At 39.4% G+C, this 20986-nt stretch overlaps 1 protein-coding gene across 1 annotated transcript; it reads left to right on the forward strand.

The window, feature by feature from the left end:
* Positions 1–2052: 2052 nt before the first annotated feature.
* LOC139820884 (uncharacterized) lies at positions 2053–11253 on the forward strand. The gene is made up of 3 exons (XM_071791471.1): positions 2053–2160; positions 2546–2728; positions 9970–11253. Exons 1-3 carry the CDS (start codon positions 2053–2055, stop codon positions 11251–11253), a joined length of 1575 nt encoding a protein of 524 aa, XP_071647572.1.
* Positions 11254–20986: the final 9733 nt, after the last annotated feature.

Genomic DNA, 20986 nt, shown 5'->3' on the forward strand with positions numbered 1-20986 from the left:
CTCGGCTACGCCGTTTTGCTGCGGAGTGTGCGGAACGGTAAGCCGTCGTCGAATCCCCTGCTCCTTCAAAAATAGGTCGAATTCTTTGTTACAATATTCGCAACCATTGTCGCTCTGAAGGTGCTTAATCCGTTCCTCGGTTCGCTTCTCAGCATATGCCTTGTATTCCAAAAATGTGGCGAAAACGTCACTCTTCTGTTTGATGAAGTAGACTTCACACCATCTGGTGCAGTCATCGATGAAAGTGAGAAAGTAGGATGCCCCTCCTTTCGACCTGACCCTCATGGGTCCGCATAGGTCAGTATGAACGATGTCCAGCTTCTCGATGCTCCTGGCAGTGCTCTGAGTGTAGCTCAACGAAGTTAGCTTACCTCGTATGCATGTGTCACAAGGAGGCAAATCCTCTATACGTCCAAGACTCACACCTGAAACGGCTCCTTTCTTTGTCATCTCCACCAGATCGCGAATATTCAAATGAGCCAGTCTTCGGTGCCATAACGCTAGCTTCTCTCGATCCAAATCTTCTGAAGTCAATCCAGCCTTTTCTTGTGTTCCACGAATATAGTACAGATTTCCGACGCGATCAGCGATCATTTTGATCGATCCGTCCGGGCTTCTCACGATGGCTTTGTTCCTCCGGAATATTACCTCGTGCCCGCGGTCTGTAATTTTCGACACAGATATTAGATTTGTCCTCAAATTGGGAACCGTGTCTCCTCAAGATCGATTGTTTTCCCTGTAGATCCGTTGGAGATGTGTAGCTTAACAATTCCTCTCGCCTCTATTTCTGTCGATGCGTTACTGGCAAGGCTGAGTTGTTCATGCTCCGCGTTCGTGATATCAACAAAGATGTTTTCATCGTGGCATACGTGTGAGGTACTACCGCTATCGAGACACCAACGGTTGTCCTTGAGACTCGAATCGGCCCTGAGCGCAATGTTTTGGTCAGCTTCGCAAACAATGTACGCTTCGGATTCCTGAGCTGCCTTGGCTCCGTGACCTTCAGCCTTTCTGGGACATTTGGTAGCCCTGTGCCCGATTTTTCGACACTTGAAACACTTAATCTTGGCGTCGGCGTTTGATTCGTTTTGACCTTCAGAATCGACTTGACTCTTGGAGTCGACTTGATTTTTACTTTTGGGATTATTATTTCGTCGAAACGGGCTTCGTTTCTTCCATGCCCCCTTCTGTTTCTTCCAGGCGAGCATTGCTCCGGCTTCCTCGTCGTGCTTTTTCTGACGTCGTGCTTCACTCTCTTCCAAGATCTTTATCTTCAGGGCCTCCGCTCCCGGGAGTTCATCGCGTGATTCGATAGCACACCTGAAATTTTCGAAGCTCGGCGGTAGACTATACAATAGTAAAATGGTCAGTAATTCTTGATTTACGTCTACGCCCATAACGGCCAATTTATCTACAGCGTCAAAAAAATGGTTTATGTGTTCGCGCACGTCTTCCCCCTCTTGTAATTTCTGAAGCGCTAATTTCTTTAACAAGGTGGCCTTCCGAGCCGGGCCTTTTGAAGCGTAAATGCCTTGCAATTTTAGCCAGATTTCACGTGATGTTACACATCCCCGTATCTGTTGCAACTCTGATGGACTAATAGATAAAATTAAGTCTGACTTAGCTTCTTTATCGTCCTGTATCCACTTCTTATAAGCCGCTTCTCTCGCCGGGTCTCCGCGTATTATTTCCGGTGCCACAACCTCGCCACTCGGAAATTTCCAGGTGCCGTTCTTCGTCATTAGTGCTTCCACCTGCATGCTCCAGGAGTCGTAGTTATCCTTGGTAAGCAATTCAATCCTCATCGGAGTCGACATTTCTACAGTCCCGCGATGATCCGGATACACAGGCACACCGAGTATATACTTAACACGTTCTCGACGCGTGATCGAATTACGCGCGGTAAATGTATCTGACCGCCACGCTTTATTTTATCTTCTCGACCGCAATTAATTGCAATCTGGGCCCATAACCTGTTGGCGCAGGATCAGGAATCGGTCAAGAAAATATATGAGATACTCTTTAGGACGAATGATATGTATTTAGTATACTATGACTCGAACACTTGTGACTTTCGTGAGAGGCAAAGAGGAAGTGAAGGTGCCGCACAGAGGCAATACCGCACGAGACAATACCAATAGCGCCTCTCCAGAAAGTAACGTAGACTAGCGATGGAATTTAATAATGTGCGTAACGCGCGGTATATCCGCGAAGGGTCAAATACATAATGCAAATTCCAACAATTTATAAATATTGTAGTAATCTACAAGTAAGCAAATGTTTTCATTTTTTAAGATTTTGTTTCTTTTTAAATTTTTAAAATTTGTAGATCTTTGTACTATTTTTTATAAAATTGTAGTTTTTCATAAAATACTACTTGCAATAATTTCTTGATTTGAAAACATTGTAATTTGTGGTACTATTTCGTAGATATTTTTACAAAAAAATAACTATTTCAACAAAAAATTAAATATTTCAACAAAAATGTACAAATTTCTATTTTTAGTTAAATTTTGTAGTTATTCATAGAAATTTTTTCCGCTAGGGTGAAAGTGCAGAACATGAACATACTGATGAAAGAATAGCAGAAAGAAATCACTCAACAGATGAGAGTGACGTAGAAGATTTTTATGAACCTGAAAATGCTTCTGACAGTGAAAACGATAATAATGACAATGATCAAGGTCAAAACCATGAACTGTTATTCGATGAAAATCTGGCAAATAATGTTCGTAATCATAATACTCATCAAAATGTAATGTTATACGAAAATTGCTCTGTTTCTGTCGACCAAGCTGTTTTTGATGTACTTAATTATTACATTAAACATAAAATAAGTAAAGCTGCACTTAAAGAGGCATTGAGGATTCAAATCAATATATTACCTGAAAATACCGCAATGCCCAAAACTGTTTACAAATTATTGCAGTATGCGAAAAAAATTGCTCCTCCATGCATCATTATAAAGCATTATTTTTGTAAAATGTGCTCAGGGTATATTAGTAGTGACAAAAAAGTTATGACATGTCCGGCATGCAATATTAAAGTCGACAAAGATTGTTTTTTTTTTTTTTTTTTTTTTTTCAAATTTGATATTCATAGTCAAATAAAATATTTATTTAAAAATTACAACCTGAGTGAAAAACTAAAACCTCTCATGCCACGTGACGATAATGTTATTACAGACATTACTGATGGCTCAGAATATATTCGAGTAAATTCGCGACCGAATAGACAGAAATACAATCTAACACTTATAATTAATACAGATGGACTTTCTTTAATTAAAAGTGCTCAAAGTCATTGTTGGCCATTGTTAGGCACTATAGCCGAACTTCCGGCGAATTTAAGAGAGTCATTTATCATAAATTTGGGTTTGTGGTATGACAAAGATTGTAAACCATGCATGAATACGTTTTTACGTCCTCTTTATTTAAAATTGAACCAATGCTTTGAAGAAAGCATTCAATGGATTCATCCAGTAACGAAGGAATTAGTTACATCTAAACCCACACAGCATATAATATTGCAGAAATATTGCAGCAATATTATTTTTCGATTGCAATATTACAATGAAATGTATCAGAAATATTGCAGTAATATTACTGAGATATCTCAGTAATATTAAAATGCCCGCGAAAATAAATATCAGTAATATTACTGATATTTTTTTTAGTAATATTGCGGTAATATTACTGCAATATATCAGTAATATTACGGTAAAATTACTATAATATTTGCGTGATATTTGTATAATATTGCTAGAATTTAAAAAACTATTTTAATAATTTTTATTAAATTTTATTAAATTATTTTTAATAGTATTGTTACATACAATTTTAAAATAATATTGATATTGTAAACGCAATAATATTATTTGTGTAATATTAGATAATATTTATTTAATATTGCTAAAAATTAAAACATTTTAATAAATATTATTAAATTTTATCAAATTGTTATTTTTAATAATAGTATTACATACAATATTAAGAAAATAATATTGATATTATCTTTCTATCACTTTCTTCTTCAAAACTGCTCCATGCTACTCTGCACTGTATGAATTTCCACTAAAGAATGACGTAACACTATAACATAATACAAAAACTGTAATTATTATTTATATCTAATTATACAAAGGTGAGTTTTATTTTGTATGCCAATTATCTTCACTAATTATCTCAGAAAGTATTGGTTTATTGGAAAAATGTTTCAGATAAAAGTTGAAGGGTTTATAGAGAAATAATGGATGTTTAAATAATGTGACTTGGATCCTATTAGGCTTAACACAGGTCCCGAACTCAAAATCTAATAAAATTGTCTATTGGTCCTCCTTGAACTCTCCAACTTTTATCTGAAACATTTTTCCAATAAATCAATACTTTCTGAGATAATTATAGCGGAGATGATTGGCACACGAAATAAAAATCACCCTGTTTATTTCATACATAATTACATATTAAAACATAAGAGTACGGGGTTAAGTATGACGTGTTCCGATATTCACTGTCTATACTGAAAATCTATGGTTAATGTTATACATACACTTTAGATTTTCAGTACTGGATATTAAAATATTGGAACGCAGTTTATACCAAGTTTAAATTTTTCTTACTTATGTATCTAATAAATGAAGCTGTCGCTCAGAAGAGTTTGATAGAAATCAAACTGCTTGGTGCTGCTCTGCGTGAACTTCCACTGATGGAAAACAACGTAACACTGCAACATAATACAAAAACAGTAATTATTATTTACATCTAATTATATATTTTAAACATAAAAGTAGGTTAAGTATGAATCTGTATTGTGATATTCACTATCTATGTATACTGAAAATCTGTAGTTGATGTTACACGTATTTTTATTTATTGTTGTCCTTATTTATTTAAAATTTCGAGGTCTAGCAGCGCCAAGTTTTTTTTACAAGAAAAATTTATGTATTTTAATAAAATATTTTTATTTTGTACTGTTACCTCTGTAATTCTTTGTGACCACTAAAAAATACACATGTAAACTTTGTATTTAAATATCTTGTATTCCCTTGTTAAATTTAAATAAAATTTTTTAATCATATAAAATTGTTATCATACATTCTTTTCTAATTGACACAATGTAAAGATTTTTCAAAGTAGTGTAACAATTATTTTTTGAGGCAATATATATGTTCTCTCTGTAATTGGCACTGTAATTTAAAGAGATATCATTTCTTTTTTGTAATTGTAATAGATCACTTAAAGCGCGACTCTTCTTTTTGATAAGGTAACATAATTTTGTAATATGTATCACTTGGGTTATAATTTTTCGGAAATAAAGATACTACTGCTTAGATTTTTTCGAGATATAAAGATTACGTCTACCACTTGTTACTTAGGTTTTTTCGATGTATAATACTACCACTTTCTTTTTTTTCGAGGTAACAACATATACACTACTATGCGTGTACTTGGCGCCTTTTTTTACCTTTTTTTTAAAAAAGGTAATTTTGTACGGATATCACGCCTTTTTGTAGTATTACGCATTTTATAAACAGTATGTACAGGGTAAAGCTATTTGGAGGTATAATACTACCACTTTGTTTTTTTCGAGGTAACAACATAACAGGGTAACAACATAATACATATACACTACTATGCGTATACTTAGCGCCTTCTTTTACCTTTTTTTTTAAAAAGGTAATTTTGTACGGATATCACGCCTTTTTGTAGTGTTACGCATCTTAATCTTATAAACAATATATCTTATAATCTCATAAACAGTTTATACAAGATATGAAGCTAAAAGTGTTACGGGCTATTATTTCTAAAGAAAATTTAATATTTTGTTTAGTTTTTAAAAAATAATAATCTGTAACCCTTTTAGTTGTACATCTTGTATATATTTTTTAATTTTAACATAAAACATAATCGCAATATAGCATGATTAATGTTAATAAGTCGTTAACTGTAAAATTTTTTATTTATTTTTATTCGCGTGTCTTACTGAATGTTGTTCGCAACTGTATATGTTCAGGTATCGATATTTTTGATAATTACAGATGGACACCTGTAACACGTGTCTGAAATTTACCTGATTTGTTTATTCTTTTATTCCCTTTAACTAATCGCAAATTAATTCTATTTGATAAAAGCAATTCTGTTAAATTTTTCATACATAACGCATCGTTTATAATTTTCTATTAATTATAAATATTAAATAGTACGATATATATATATATATATTCGTACTCATATCCTTGAAAATTATTTCGGGAATTCGAGCGAATGTCACAACTAGATAAAATTATCTTTCATATTTTAACAGTTGAGTAGGAACATATTTGAGTTGGCGATAAATGATTCTCTGAAACCGCACGTGTGTGTAAATAATTCAGTAAAAAATATATAATCTTTATTTCAAAATACATTTGCACACTACGTACCAAAAATATATAATATGATAACGTAGTTTTTGCTATTCAATTGATTGAATTTTAGAAAAGAAAAAGATTTAAAAGTATATAACTATGTCAGTCAATAAAGAGACATAGACGCAAATTGAATCATATATATTTAATTGCCTGCTCATTAAATATAAAATGCAAACACATAGAAATTGTATATTTTTCTATACTTAAATGCAATAGAAAGAAATAATTAAACAAGTATCCTTGCATAGGAATATTATGCATAATTTTTACAAAACATATTTGAGATTCGCGCAATTGAGATATATAATAAAATTAATAACGATTCTATAAATCTTAGGTACATGTTAATCATGACATAATTTTAATTTTGCCGCTAGGGAATTTTTAAGTCGATTCTTATGAATCAAGCTTGAATTCGATGTCTAGGTGTCCCAGGTTGCCGATGACGAGGTCCACATAGTGCGCTTCATAGTTTTTGGTATCCAGGTGTATTAATACTTTGAATTCGATGTCCACGTGTTCCAGGTTGCCGATGACGGGTTCCAGATAGTGCGCTCTACAGTTTTCGGTGTCCAGGTGTAATAATACGTTGAATTTGATGTCTAGGTGTCCCACGTTGCCGATGACGAAGTCCACATAGTGCGCTCCGTAGTTTTCGGTGTCTACGTGTATTAATACCTCGAATTCGATATCTACGTGTCCTACATTCAGATTTAAAGTTATTAATACACCTAGACACCAAAAACTACGAAGCGCACTATGTGGACTTCGTCATCGGCAACCTGGAACACGTAGACATCGAATTCAAGGTATTATTACATCTAGACATTGAAAACTACAAAGCGCGCTATCTGGACCTCGTCATCAGCAACCTGGGACACCTAGACATCAATTTCAAGATATTAATACACGTAGACACCAACAACTACGGAGCGCACTATGTGGACCTCGTCATTGGCAACCTGAGACACCTAGACATCGAATTCAAGATATTAATACACGTAGACACCGAAAACTACGGAGCTCACTATCTAGACATTGTCATCGGCAACCTGGGACACCTAGACATTGCATTCAACGTATTATTACACCTGGACACCGAAAACTACAAAGCGCACTATGTGGACCTCGTCATCGCCAACCTGGGACACCTAAACATCGAATTCAACGTACGATTACACCTGGACACCGAAAACTACAAAGCGCACTATGTGGACCTCGTCATCGCCAACCTGGGACACCTAAACATCGAATTCAACGTACAATTACACCTGGACACCGAAAACTATGAAGCGCACTATCTGGATCCCGTCATCGGCAACCTGGGACACGTGGACATCGAATTCAAGGTATTAATACACGTAGACACCGAAAACTACGAAGCGCACTATGTGGACCTCGTCATCGGCAACCTGGGATACCTAGACATCGAATTCAACGTACGATTACACCTGGACACCGAAAACTATGAAGCGCACTATCTGGATCTTGTCATCGGCAACCTGGGACACGTGGACATCGAATTCAAGGTATTAATACACGTAGACACCGAAAACTACGGAGCGCACTATGTGGACCTCGTCATCGGCAACCTGGGACACGTAGACATCGAATTCAACGTATTATTACACTTGGACACCGAAAACTATGAAGCGCACTATCTGGATCTTGTCATCGGCAACCTGGGACATGTGGACATCGAATTCAAGGTATTAATACACGTAGACACCGAAAACTACGGAGCGCACTATGTGGACCTCGTCATCGGCAACCTGGGACACATAGACATCGAATTCAACGTATTATTACACCTGGACACCGAAAACTATGAAGCGCACTATCTGGACCTCGTCATCGGCTACTTGGGATACCTAGACATCGAATTCAAGCTTGATTCATAAGAATCGACTTAAAAATTCCCTAGCGGCACTTTCTGCCAAGCGTAGAAAACCTTCTTTTCCGGCAGCGGTGGTAATACGATGTAAGGATACGAAATCTCTCCAGATAAACATGAAGCAATTGACTCAATATATATTATATAAGTATATACCTAATTTACCTAAATAGAAATCTTCCTCCTGACCGATAAGTCTATCGACCTAATTTCGAAATACGCGCGCGATATCGAAACTGGCGATACCTGCGCCGCCAGCGTCGAAAAAGTGAAAGTAACGTTTCTGATTATGACGTCATCATATAAGTCGGCGTTAGAAGTAGAAGAAGAAGTATCTTAATAAAAAATTTTCACATTTGGACTTTGCGTCGCAATATCTCCGCTCGTAGGGCACGGAACGGAATATTATGAGAGAAACCCCCCCCTAATTGGACCCCAAGCTATCGATCAAGCCTACTTAGAACTTGATCCGTTCACTCGTTATTGAGATCTCAACATCTCGGGTACTCGCAACCCGTCGCGTCGCGTAAAAGAGTCACGGTCGGTCTCGCTTCGCGTGTACTTGGCGCGAGACACTACCGTGTCTCTTGATAGACTAATAAAAAATACTATAATATTAGCTTGTCTTTATGAATTTTATTTTAAACTAGAAAAGTTTTTGTCCATTTTTTATCTTTTACATAGGTAAGTTATTATATTCAATTAATATATTGACATATATCAAAGTTGAGAAAAATTTTTGAATAATAACTCATTATAAATGATCAAAAACTATAAGCATCATAAATATTTATAGATATTTACATGTAAATTATACTTGTATTGCAGGTATAAGTTTAAACGATAAAACTGATGAAATTTCGCTCTTTTATGCATGATGTACATCATGCATTAAAATAATTTCTATATCTTTGACAGATAAAATTATATATAATTATATATCTATCTATATTATATAAGACAAATGTCCTGACTGACTGACTCATCAACGCCCAGCCTAAACCCTTAAACCTAGAAACATGAAATTTGGAGAGTGTATTCCTCTCATGACGTAAGCACTCACTAAGAAAGGATTTTTAGAAATTCGACCCCTAAGGAGGTGAATATAGGGGTAAAATGTTTTTTCACGACTTTCTCTCTTGGGCCTGATGTGATATTGACTTGGTTTTTGCTTACAAAGGTTACCCATACAAGTGCAATGTTTAAAAACATAATTCAAGATTTTGCCCTAATCAACCCCTAAAGGGGCAAATCTAAATTCGGAGGTAAATTTTATAGAATTCTTCGCTTACCGTAGCGAAGCACGCGGGTGTATCAAGCTAGTTATATATAATTATATAAATTTATATATTTTAGGATTTACTTTTAGAAAAATTCCATATTCATTTATGTAAAAATATATTAATATATATAATTATATAAAATTATATATAATTTTACGTGAAGAATCAGATATAATTTTATATAATTATATAGAATAATATATATTTTATATAATTATATATTTTAATATGTATTTATATATAATAATATATAAATATATATGTTGAAATTTTCTGATTTATACAAAATTATGTATGCTTATATATAAATATATATAAATATATATACTTATATATAATTATACTGAGAGAAAATATACTGCTTAAACACCTTCTTTAAAAAGCATCCCAGAAGGAAGTGGACATGGAGAAGTCCGGACAGCACTATCAAAAACGAAATAGACTATGTGCTAGCCACTGACAAGCGCATTTGTGCAGATGTGTCAACCCTAAATCGTTTCGACACGGGCAGCGACCACAGGTTGGTGAGAGCAAAAGTCCTAGTGGATACTCGGCTCGAGAGGAAACGTCTCATGAATAAAAAGGTCAGGCCAACATTAGCAGAGCTGAGAGGGAAGGAAGAAGAATATAAGACTACGCTCGAACAGAAACTAAAACCAACCGAAAAGCTACAAGAACTAGAACTAAATACGCTGTCAACACAAATCACAAACAGCATCCGAAGTGCCGTGAGAAAAGTGTGCTCACTTCAGAAGCGTGGGAACTCAAAACTTAGTCCAGACACTGAAAGGCAAATCAGAGAAAGAAGAAGAACGAGCAGGGATTCACCGGGATATAAAGACCTAAACAAGGCCGTAAGAAAAGCGATTAGAAAAGACAAAAGAGCGTACAACACGCGAGCAATCAAAGAAGCCATTAAAAACAATATGAACATGAGAGTTCTGCGCTCCAAACTGTCAAAAGGGAAGGTAGTAATCCATAAGATGAAGAACAATCTAGGAAAGGTAGTAACAGAGAGGGACGGAATCGCAGCGATCATTGAAGACTTCTACCGAAAACTTTACAGCCAATCAGCTCCAAATCCGAACCAGCAAGGACGACCGAGACAGACAATTCTGAACGTAGGATCCGAAGATTTACCAGACATTAACAAGTCAGAACTGGAAGCAGCATTGAAACAACTAAAAAACAACAAAGCACCAGGGGAAGATCGGATAACAGTCGAGATGCTCAAGGTTGGAGAGGAAGAATTAGAAGAAGCACTCCTGGTACTACTGAACAGATGTCTGGAAGAAGGCAGGATCCCTGACTCGTGGCAGAACGCAGAGGTCATCCTGCTCTTTAAGAAGGGCGACTGCACGAATATGGAAAATTACAGACCCATTAGTCTACTCTCAATCCTTTATAAGTTGTTATCCAAAATAATAACAAATCGTTTAAGCCAGAAGCTCGATTTCTACCAACCCATAGAACAGGCAGGATTCAGAAGGGGGTACAGCACGAATGACTATATACAAACAGTACGCACACTTATAGAAAAATGCACCGAGTACAATATCCTACTGCATATGGCCTTCATAGACTACCATAAGGCCTTCGACTCAGTTGAGACATGGGCAGTGCTCGAAGCATTAGATAAAGCACGAGTTGACTCTAGGATATTCTAACTTGATTAAATTCATATACGAGCATGCCACCCTGCACGTTAAAATGGAAAAGGATTGGACTACAGGTAGAATCCCTATCAAGAGGGGTGTGAGACAGGGCGATACGATTTCACCAAAACTTTTCACCTTGGCGCTGGAAGATGTATTTGGGAGGCTAACATGGGATCAAAAAGGCATCAATATTGATGGGAAACGTTTAAACCATCTCCGTTTCGCGGATGACATTATCATATTCAGCAGCGAGGCAAACGAGCTTGCAACAATGATACAAGAACTCAGGGAAGCTTCCCAAGCAGTTGGCCTGAGAATGAACCTCCAGAAGACGAAAATCATGAGCCCCACCAATATACCAGTTAGCATCGATAACCACACTCTCGAGATGGTAGAAGAATACGTGTATCTAGGGCACAAGATTAAGCTAGGAAAAAATAACCAGACAGCTGAGATCACTAGAAGAATCGGCTTGGCGTGGACAGCGTTCGGCAGACTAAGCTACATCCTCCGAGAACCAAAAATCCCAATCAACCTCAAACGGAAAGTGTATGATACGTGCATATTACCAGTTGCGACATATGGACTCGAAACAATCACTCTCACAGCGAACAGCGCAAACCGACTAAGAATCTGTCAGAAGGCAATGGAGCGAGCCGCAATGCTGAAAATCAGCCTGAGGGATAAAATTTGAAACGAAGAGATAAGGAAAAGAACAAGAGTTGCCGACGTGGTTGAACGAGCAAGTAGACAAAAGTGGCAATGGGCGGGACATGTTGCGAGAAGCAACACCAAATGGACCAAGGTCCTGATGCAATGGAGACCAAGAGAGTCCAAAAGAAGCATTGGCCGACCACAAACGAGATGGCGAGATGACATCCAACGCCACGCAGGAAAGAGGTGGATGCAGACAACACAGGAGAGAAAGACATGGAAGGAAATGGAAGAGGCCTATGTCCAGGAGTGGATGAAAACAGGCTAGAGAAGAAGATGTATAATTATATAAAATTTTATATAATTTTATATAAGAATCTAGATATAATTACATTAAATTATATAAAAAAATACATATTTATATATAATTATGCATAATTTTATATCTTTTTATATAGTTATATATAATTTTTTTTTCCCGGGCGGGAACTTTTTAGAAAATGCTTCAGTATGTTCAAAATTATTCAAAAAATATTTTAGATAAACCGGAACTGCGACATTTCGTGTAGCATATTACTCTCTCTAAGTACTCGGCTTTCGGGTGGTGTTAATTTATAAAAAAATCATACAACATTGCTAGTGTCGGGAACTCTTTAGAAAATGCTTCAGTATCCTCAGAACTATTTGAAAAATATTTTAGATAAACCGGAACTGCGACATTTTGTACAGTATATCACTCTTTTCTCTCTAAGTACTCAGCGTTCGGGCGGTATTAATTTATAAAAAAATTATACAATATTGCTAGTGTCGGGAACTCTTTAGAAAACGCTTCAGTATGTTCAGAACTATTCAAAAAATGTTTTATATAAACCGCAACTCCGAGATTTCGTCGGCATCTTACTCTATGCTACGGAAAACTAGCAGATAATTTTTTTAATGGACTTTTTTTTAGCAAAATCACCAGAACTATCGTTAAAAAGTATCAGGAACTATAGAACTCGACTGCATGCAACAAGAACTCCCTTCTATTTTTGATCTGCTGGAAAATAATATGCCAACTTCACAGACACGACGGCGTTTGCTTCTATTTTTTTAGCTTTTTTTGAAAAAAACATTGAAAAATTAAAAACATAAGTTGGTCCACTGTAAGCTGTTGCTTGAACATTTTTATATATAACAGGATTTTTAAGAATTTTTTAAGATTTTTCCGACGCAAATTCTTTGTATTTTGAAAAATCGCTTCAAAAAATTTGAAAAATAAAAATCTTGTTATATATAAAAATGTACAAGCGACAGCCTACAGTGGATTAACTTTGCTTCTAATTTTTTCAATGTTTTTTTCAAAACATTGAAAAAAGTTTGAAAAAAGCTCAAAAAAAGCTTTAAAAAATAGAAGCGGACGCCGACCCACTACTCTGGGTCAAGGCTTAAAAGTTCTGATATCTAATATAAGATTTTTAAGAATTTTTTCAGATTTTTAAATTGTAGCCAACGATATGTTGGTTTAAAAAATTATGAGTAAATCTAATTTATAAAAAAAATCTTACAGTTATCATTACAAGATTTTTGAATACTACAAAAATGTTTTACATAGAAGTATAAGCAAGAAGGAGACGTCAGAACCAGAGAAACGCCACTAATCCGTTTGATCATCGATGTCAAGCAACGTTGGGCACGATTGCTGCTTGGATGGGTGACCGCTCTAGAGAAAATGGATAATCAAAAGATATGCAGAAATTTGTATACCTTTTGTATACTCAGTCTGTATGGTATTTTGGCTTTATCCGTATATAGAGATTCAATATTGTTGCGCCTGTGCCAAGACGCCCGGTAAAAGCCCGAAAACCAGTCGCGAAGCGCTGCGTGACGTCGAGCCTGACGACGAGCTGTTGCGTTGGTTTGTTTATATCACACGTGCGTGGAAAATGTCCCATTACGCGCGCGCCATCTGTGCGACAAATGGCCAATTCCCCACGCGAGAAATTCCCCACTCGAACCCGTGCGGGAATGAGATATTCCCGCACGGCCTCGAGTGAAAACTCTCGCGCGTGCGGAATCGGCCATCTGTCGCACAGATGACGCGCGCACAATAGGCCACTTTCCACGCACTTTGTAATATAAAATAGGGTGTGTAACACGTGCGGTTTGAGAATTGGACACGAGTGCGGGTGACTCGCCTTCGGCTCGTGTGTCCACTCCGCACTCGTGTCCAATTCTCAATTTCCCGCACTTGTTACACAAATAACTATTACATTTTTTTTTCCGTGGGTAGAGGGGAAATGCCTCGCGCACGCCCGGCCCCGGCCACCGGGCCACCGAGTTGTGTGGGGCTTGCACCCACTAAAACCCCTCTCCTCTAAACATAGCACGCTGGACAACAGTTACGATACGTGGAACTACACGAAGCATGACATCACAACAGTCCTCACGCCGAGGCGACAGAAAGACGTAAACCAGACAAAGACCACACGAATAGGTTACCGCCAGAAATGCGCCTACCCCGGCAGAAGAGATCCCTAGTCGAATGAGACGGCACTCGTGCCGCCATTCGACCGCCTCAGAGGGCCCTCCTGATAATAGCCGCGGGCAGCCATATCATTGAGGGCTTTCTTTATTGGTTGCGAGACGCTTCACCAAAGAGAGCCCGCATCTCCAGCACGAAAACGTACCCGAACTACAGAACGTGTACGAACGAAACTTACAGAAACCCTCTATCCGGATAGAGGGTTCCACACCACATAAAAAACACGAGCCCTATCCTTGGGCCCGTCAACGCCGTGGGTATTATACCCGTTCCCGATAGAAAGATCCAAAGATCTCCAACTCTGGCCAAGGTGAAGCGCTTGGCGGGAGAAGAGTTGCGCCCCTCCCCAAGACCCCACCCGAAGGTGGGGCCCTGGGAAAGGGCGCAAAGAACATAGAAGCGAGGCGCACCGCTACAAGGACCCAGAAATCCTCAGGGGGACGACCAACCGCACTCCGCAGCAACAACGAGGCTCGTGACTCCCATTGCCTAGCAATGGGGTCAGAGCCCCGAAAGCACAGCGGTGAGCAGCAGGCCCACGGCCGACCAATCCCCAGAGGACCCCGGACCCAACAGCAACGGGTACCCCGGAACAGATAACACCGGCAAACGGACAGAACAATCACGCCCGCAAGAAAACGCGGCGTCCCGGACAGTCCCAGGGGAGCGGCGACCGCCGACCGCCCCCGAGCCACTCCCCCCCCAGGGATCCGGGAGCGTCGCCGAAACGACGCGCCGGACCCCGAGACGGGAGCAGCCCGAAGACCGGCCGGCGCCCGCCCCCCCCCCCCCAAGAGACGCCGAGACTGACCCGCGAGAACGCACGCCGCAAGATAATATAATCAATCGCAGGTTACATAAGTAAAACGAATATTTTTAACGCAGAACGTGAACGCAGTTAAAGACAGTTCGAATACTATGGGGGAAGATCGTCTTCCCCAACCGCAGGATCTTGTTGTCTTCGCCTTTCATCCTCTTCTTTGCGCCGCAAAACTCTTTCAGCGAAGGCTGAAAAGGCGTTCCACGCCTCGCGAGATTCACACATCCTCTCAACAACGCTGACCAAAGATAAATCTTGGCCGATAACCGCCGTCAGGTTTGTTTACATCTGCCGTCTGTCAGATTCTTCACTGGGCCTTTGTGTCGAACAGATGTGTTCACGAGCCCTTCATTGGATTTGCTAATACCCATTAAACGAGTTCTTTTCTACTAGAGAAGAGTCATTATTCCCGAAAACGGGATTGCCCGCCGCGTTCGCGAGTTTGAGTGTGTGTGAGTGCAGCGAACGCGCGGTCGAGCGCAACAATATTATGCTGCGTATACAGAATATACGTGACTAGGGGAGACCGGGGCGAAGTCGTCACTATTTTTTTGGTGCCGATTTTTAACAACAAAACAAATAATTTTAGTAAAATGTGGTATACCGTTGTGTAAAGAGTGAACCCTTGGCTACAAAATTTATACAGACATTTTTGGTCTACGTCGCTTTGTTCGCAACTAGTATAAAGTGAAAACGATAAAAGTGCAAAAATTTAAATGTCAAAATTGCCGGGGCGGAGTCGTTACTCCATTGTTACGTCCAACCCCGGGATTAGGATATGAAAATCTGGGAAGCAAGGGAAAGGCTAGCCAGAGGGGTCGGGGTAAGAGAGGACGCAGCTAGATACTTACAAATGTCGCTCGCAGATACGCGCTCTGAGACGCGTGGCGCGAGCCGAACGCACTTTTATGACTCAGAAAGGGTCAACGTTCGTAAAGACGTTAGGACCCCTTTCGTGAGCGGTGCGATCGTCGGTCCTTTTTCGAGTCAGAGAATTTAATCCCTTTAACTCAGGATCGGACTTCGTGCAATTTCGTGAGGTGGAAGAATGGTGGGTGAGGTCTTAGATTATAAATAAATGGAAATTTATATTTAACGTAAATAAAACATTTATTATAAATTTAAGTTAAGTAATCTGTCGATATTACAATAGGTGAGAACTAGGCAAATTAAACGGGAGATTGAAAGCATTTTACAATGGAAGTGTACACGGAGAAAATTTTATAGTAAATATTACTATGGTGTCGCACTAGCTGCGGACCATCGAGGAATTTCAAGTTAAAATACTATAATTATTGTTTTAAAAACGATTAAATAACGTAATTTTTACCATAAACATAGTAATTTAACTTAAAATTCCTCGATGGTCCGCAGCTAGTGCGACACCATAGTAATATTTACTATAAAATTTTCTCCGTGTATGTAAGGTATATGTGTGTTCTTCTCGCGGGTGTTACATAAGTGCGGGGGTGATCGGGCAAGATTTCTAAGGGGATACCTACTTGAAAATGCACATCCTGCCCGCTATTATTACAATTAGTTTCAGGATTGAAGTTACATGAATTTACTGTGTGTGTGTGTGTGTGTGTTAATCGATGAAGTACAGTATATGAGAATTGAAATAAGTAAAACTTAATTTTATAGCTATCAATCTAAGGTTACGATCTCAGGATCGCCTACTTCCTCAAGATCGAGAGTCGAGGCGGTCGAGGAGGTTGGGGACGGACTTCGAGAAGAGGAGGGGGAATCGGGAGGTTCTAGGAAGCGGGCTGGATCGGGGTTGACGGGGACCACGCGAGGCGGGACCACGCGAAACGGAGCCACGCGGCAAATAGGGCGATGTTCGGCAATTGGACGAGAGGGTAGGACAACTGGGCGATAACTCAAGATGGTAGCGGGACGATTCTGATGGGAACAACCGGGTTCCTCCGAAAAAGCTGGTAGGGGCGGTGGGATGGCGAGTCGCGGAGGGCCAGCGTTGAGCTGCTCCCGGGGGAGTTCGACCTCCCGTCGCGCCCGCTTGTTCTTGCGATTTCTCTGTCGCCTGATCGTGCGGAGATTCTGTCCTTGAGGGGGTAGGACTTTCGGGTCCACTAAAATTATTTATTTGTTTAGTCGATCTCTCTCGGACCCGGTCAGAAGCGAACAAAAGGAAATCGTCGAGCTCAAAGGGGGGGAAGAGGTCAGTGGACAGGCTGGGTCCGCGACAGCGACGAGACGCCGGGAGCCAAGTCAGGCCTACCACAACGCCAACGACCGCTGGGAACTCGATGCCTACACCGACCGACCCACGAGCATAAGCTCAGGGGGGTCAGTGGACCAGCCGAGTCCACGACAGCGATGAAGACGCCGGGAGGCAAGTCAGGCCCACGACAACGCCAACGACCGCTGGGAACCTGATGCCTACACTGACCGACCCCAAAATAATAAGATTCCGGGGATCCGACAATCGATAGACCGTTTAAGAAGGGGGGCGATAACGCGGAAAAAGAAGGATCAAGAGAATTACGGGACTTACTACTTGATGAGTTCAAGACGAGTGGGCTTCTCTCTGAAATGGACGTTGGGCTCGTCGGTGGGTGAGTCGGGGGCGACTGATGGTCCGTCGGATCTGTTGCACTGACTCTAAACGTGGAGTCGAGACTCGGAACGAATGAGATTCAGATTATAATACCGAGCAATGCAGACTGAATCTTCAGAGCCTTGAAGAGACTGAGAAGTTTTTGAGAGAGAGTGCCGCAATCTCGGAGTTTATATAGGAAAATGTAGGGAATGAAAGGGGTGGATTTCATGTGGGGTGTGTCTGGTTTTCGTTTAAAGGATTTCGGGTTGGCGGGATGTTTCTAATTTTTGTTTAACGGATTTCTTATTGGTTGAGATGTTCCTCACCCAAGAGGTAGATTCTTAAGTTTTCGCCTATCCTGGAAAGCTAGAGACGGTTATCGATTTTTGCGGTTTTCCATTGGTGAGCCCCCTCTTAAGGCCCCCACTGTCTTATTGGGGGTGTAACCTATCGGTTCTTTCCAGTGACGCATTTGTTTTTCGGCTATCGCCGATTTCTCTTTTATTGGGGTTCCTTACTTATCTCGCGACCCTGTTTGTATATCGACAGACGATGCATACCTCTCAATCTTAATAGTAGGTACAAGGCAAACAGAACTTCCGCCACGTGTATTTACAATCACGTCCTAGGCTTTGTCTCTGTTTGTCGGAAACATCGCACGAGCAATTTTAGAAGGCTCGCTCGATGTAATAAAGATCTTCATCAACTCTGTCTGGGATTCAGACCCTTTTGGCGCGTCGTGTCGCCGGGTTTATAGTTATGGGCCAGACAAGGTTGATAGACAAAATCCGATTACGTATGCCCCGTCTGTCAATATTTTACTCTGGAAGGTCGCTTTGTCGCCTAGGCAAATAGCTATTATAGTTGTATAAAAAAAGGAATGCGAGATCTAACCTCACCCCGATCGATAACCGTCCGTACTCGGCTTGTTTATCCTAATCTTAGGGCTATCTTAGGTGCATAAGAATTCCCGCGAAAAAGGGATATCGTGGAGTCCGCAGGACGTAACACCATTCTCGGATTTAATTTTAAATGAAAATTCATAATTCCGATCATGAAAAATGATAGATGTACATTATTTCTATATCTTTGACAGATAAAATTATATATAATTATATATAATTATATAAATTTATATATTTTAGGATTTACTTATTTAGAAAAATTCTAATTCATTTCTATATAAATATATTAATATATATAATTATATAAAATTATATATAATTTTATGTGAGGAATCAGATATAATTTTATATAATTATATAGAAAAATATATATTTTATATAATTATATATTTTAATATATATTTATATACTATTATATATATAAATATACATCTTAAAATTTTCTGATTTATACAAAATTATATATGCTTATATAAAAAAAATTTTTTTCGAGAATTTCACTCACTGTCTGTAAAGAAACAAGTTCAAAAAACTGAAAATAACATTATTTGATTCTTCTAGCACTTGTTAAGTATAAGACAAAACGACGTTGACGTGTAATAAGGCCAAAAATTTAATCAAAAGTTGATGAATCGTCGCGTTTCTTGTCGGCCTTTCGATCAGCTGTACGCGACGTGAACATGTGGCAACGCCGCGCCGTGTAGTGATTTCTTTCCACAGCACTATTCTTTTGCAAGCAAATCTCCCGTTATCGAAATTGTTTGTTACCTTCCATTATTTTTTAACATAAACACAATACATAACCTCACTCAAACACATGGCACTGGCATGATAGCTGCCTACATCGAAGAGATGCAATGTCGCGACATTTCTCTTGTACGAATGTCAACTGAAGTCAAATCTTGAACTGTTTACATTTATCAGTAGATAAATTGATACGTAATCGAATGAAAAGTTACATTATAAAACCAGTAATTATACAAGTGTCTAGAATATATCCATAAAAATGGTTTTTCTTAAAATAAAATTTAGCCCTTATATTGACTCATATGGTACATGGCCCAATCACCTTAACGGGCTCTGCCCTTTTCACGGGCCGCTCCTGCGGCGCTGGCGGGTGGGAGAGACGCTTATTCCTCCGTCTCTGGCTTCGCGTCCTCGTTCGGCACCTCTTCCCTCTGGTCGTCGTCGGAGTGGGGCCGCGCCGCGCCTCCGCTTCCACAGTGCCGGGCCCGGAAGGGGCGTCCGGCTTGGAGGGAACAGCGGTCTCCACGGTGGCTCCAAGGGAGTGCAATAAGCGGAGGAGAAGTCTCTCGACGCTTAAGTGCGATTGAGCGGAGGAGAAGTCTCTCAACGCTTAACTGCGATTGAGCGGAGGAGAGGGTATCTCACTCAACGCTACAAAATAATTATGGTTCGACTCTCTCAACGCTTCCTCGACACGAGATCGTGGAGTGTAGCGGTAGGATTCTATAGCTGGTCCTTGCGCGGCTCGCCTTAAATCGCCGCACGATCGTACTTTAAACGCGAGTAAAGGTGTGTGTGTCGGCGACGCGCCGCGGCGAGCCGCGAAGTCTGATAAGCGCGTGTTGGCCGGGCGCGCAGTCGTCAGGCGCGCGCGATGAACGTTCGACTTTTCGAACAATATAAGATATTACAATTTTTTGACGCACAAAAAATTTTACTTTCGACCTTCAAAAACACGTTTGCCTCGATAAAAATCACAACATGGCACATAACCTCACTAAACTTTGTTAGTCACGTGGGCACCATAAGCCGCGTTTACAGTATTAATGGCAAGTTCCCACAACATACAGATTTCGAGATATTGCAATGACGACTCCGCCCCGGTCTCTTTTACCTATATTGAATCTCTATATACGGATAAAGCCAAAATACTACATAGACTGAATATACAAGATATACAAATTTCCATATACCTTTGAATATACTTATTGTCTAGTACGCTACCTGGCAAAATAAAGAATTTTTTTAATGAATCGAATCAAAGTTGAAAAATAATTAGAAATCAAATTTAAAGAAACATAAATCTAAAAAAAATCAATCTTTACTTTATGTATGTGCATATATGTTCACGGAGTAAGTTATAGTACTATATTTTCTATCATTCTTATAATATTTCTGCAATGTTGTTCTAATATTCCAACGAAATGTTGCAATTGTCTCTACAACATTGCATTGCAACTTTGTAACGTTCCTGCATTCTCTTGCAAGCTTCATGCTATATGGGTCTGTTTTAATTAAAAAAAACTCAA

The sequence above is a fragment of the Temnothorax longispinosus genome, chromosome 10 (genome assembly GCF_030848805.1).
Source record: "Temnothorax longispinosus isolate EJ_2023e chromosome 10, Tlon_JGU_v1, whole genome shotgun sequence".
NCBI lineage: Eukaryota > Metazoa > Arthropoda > Insecta > Hymenoptera > Formicidae > Temnothorax > Temnothorax longispinosus.

What these genes read in the sequence shown, in the direction of transcription:
- LOC139820884 (XM_071791471.1), top strand. Translation starts at nt 2,053, where the DNA reads ATGACTCGAACACTTGTGACTTTCGTGAGAGGCAAAGAGGAAGTGAAG. An exon ending in GCGCCTCTCCAGAAAGTAAC is followed by an intron (nt 2,161 to 2,545) that starts GTAGACTAGCGA and finishes TTTTTCCGCTAG; the next exon opens with GGTGAAAGTGCAGAACATGA. An exon ending in ATGAAAATCTGGCAAATAAT is followed by an intron (nt 2,729 to 9,969) that starts GTTCGTAATCAT and finishes TTCTTTAAAAAG; the next exon opens with CATCCCAGAAGGAAGTGGAC.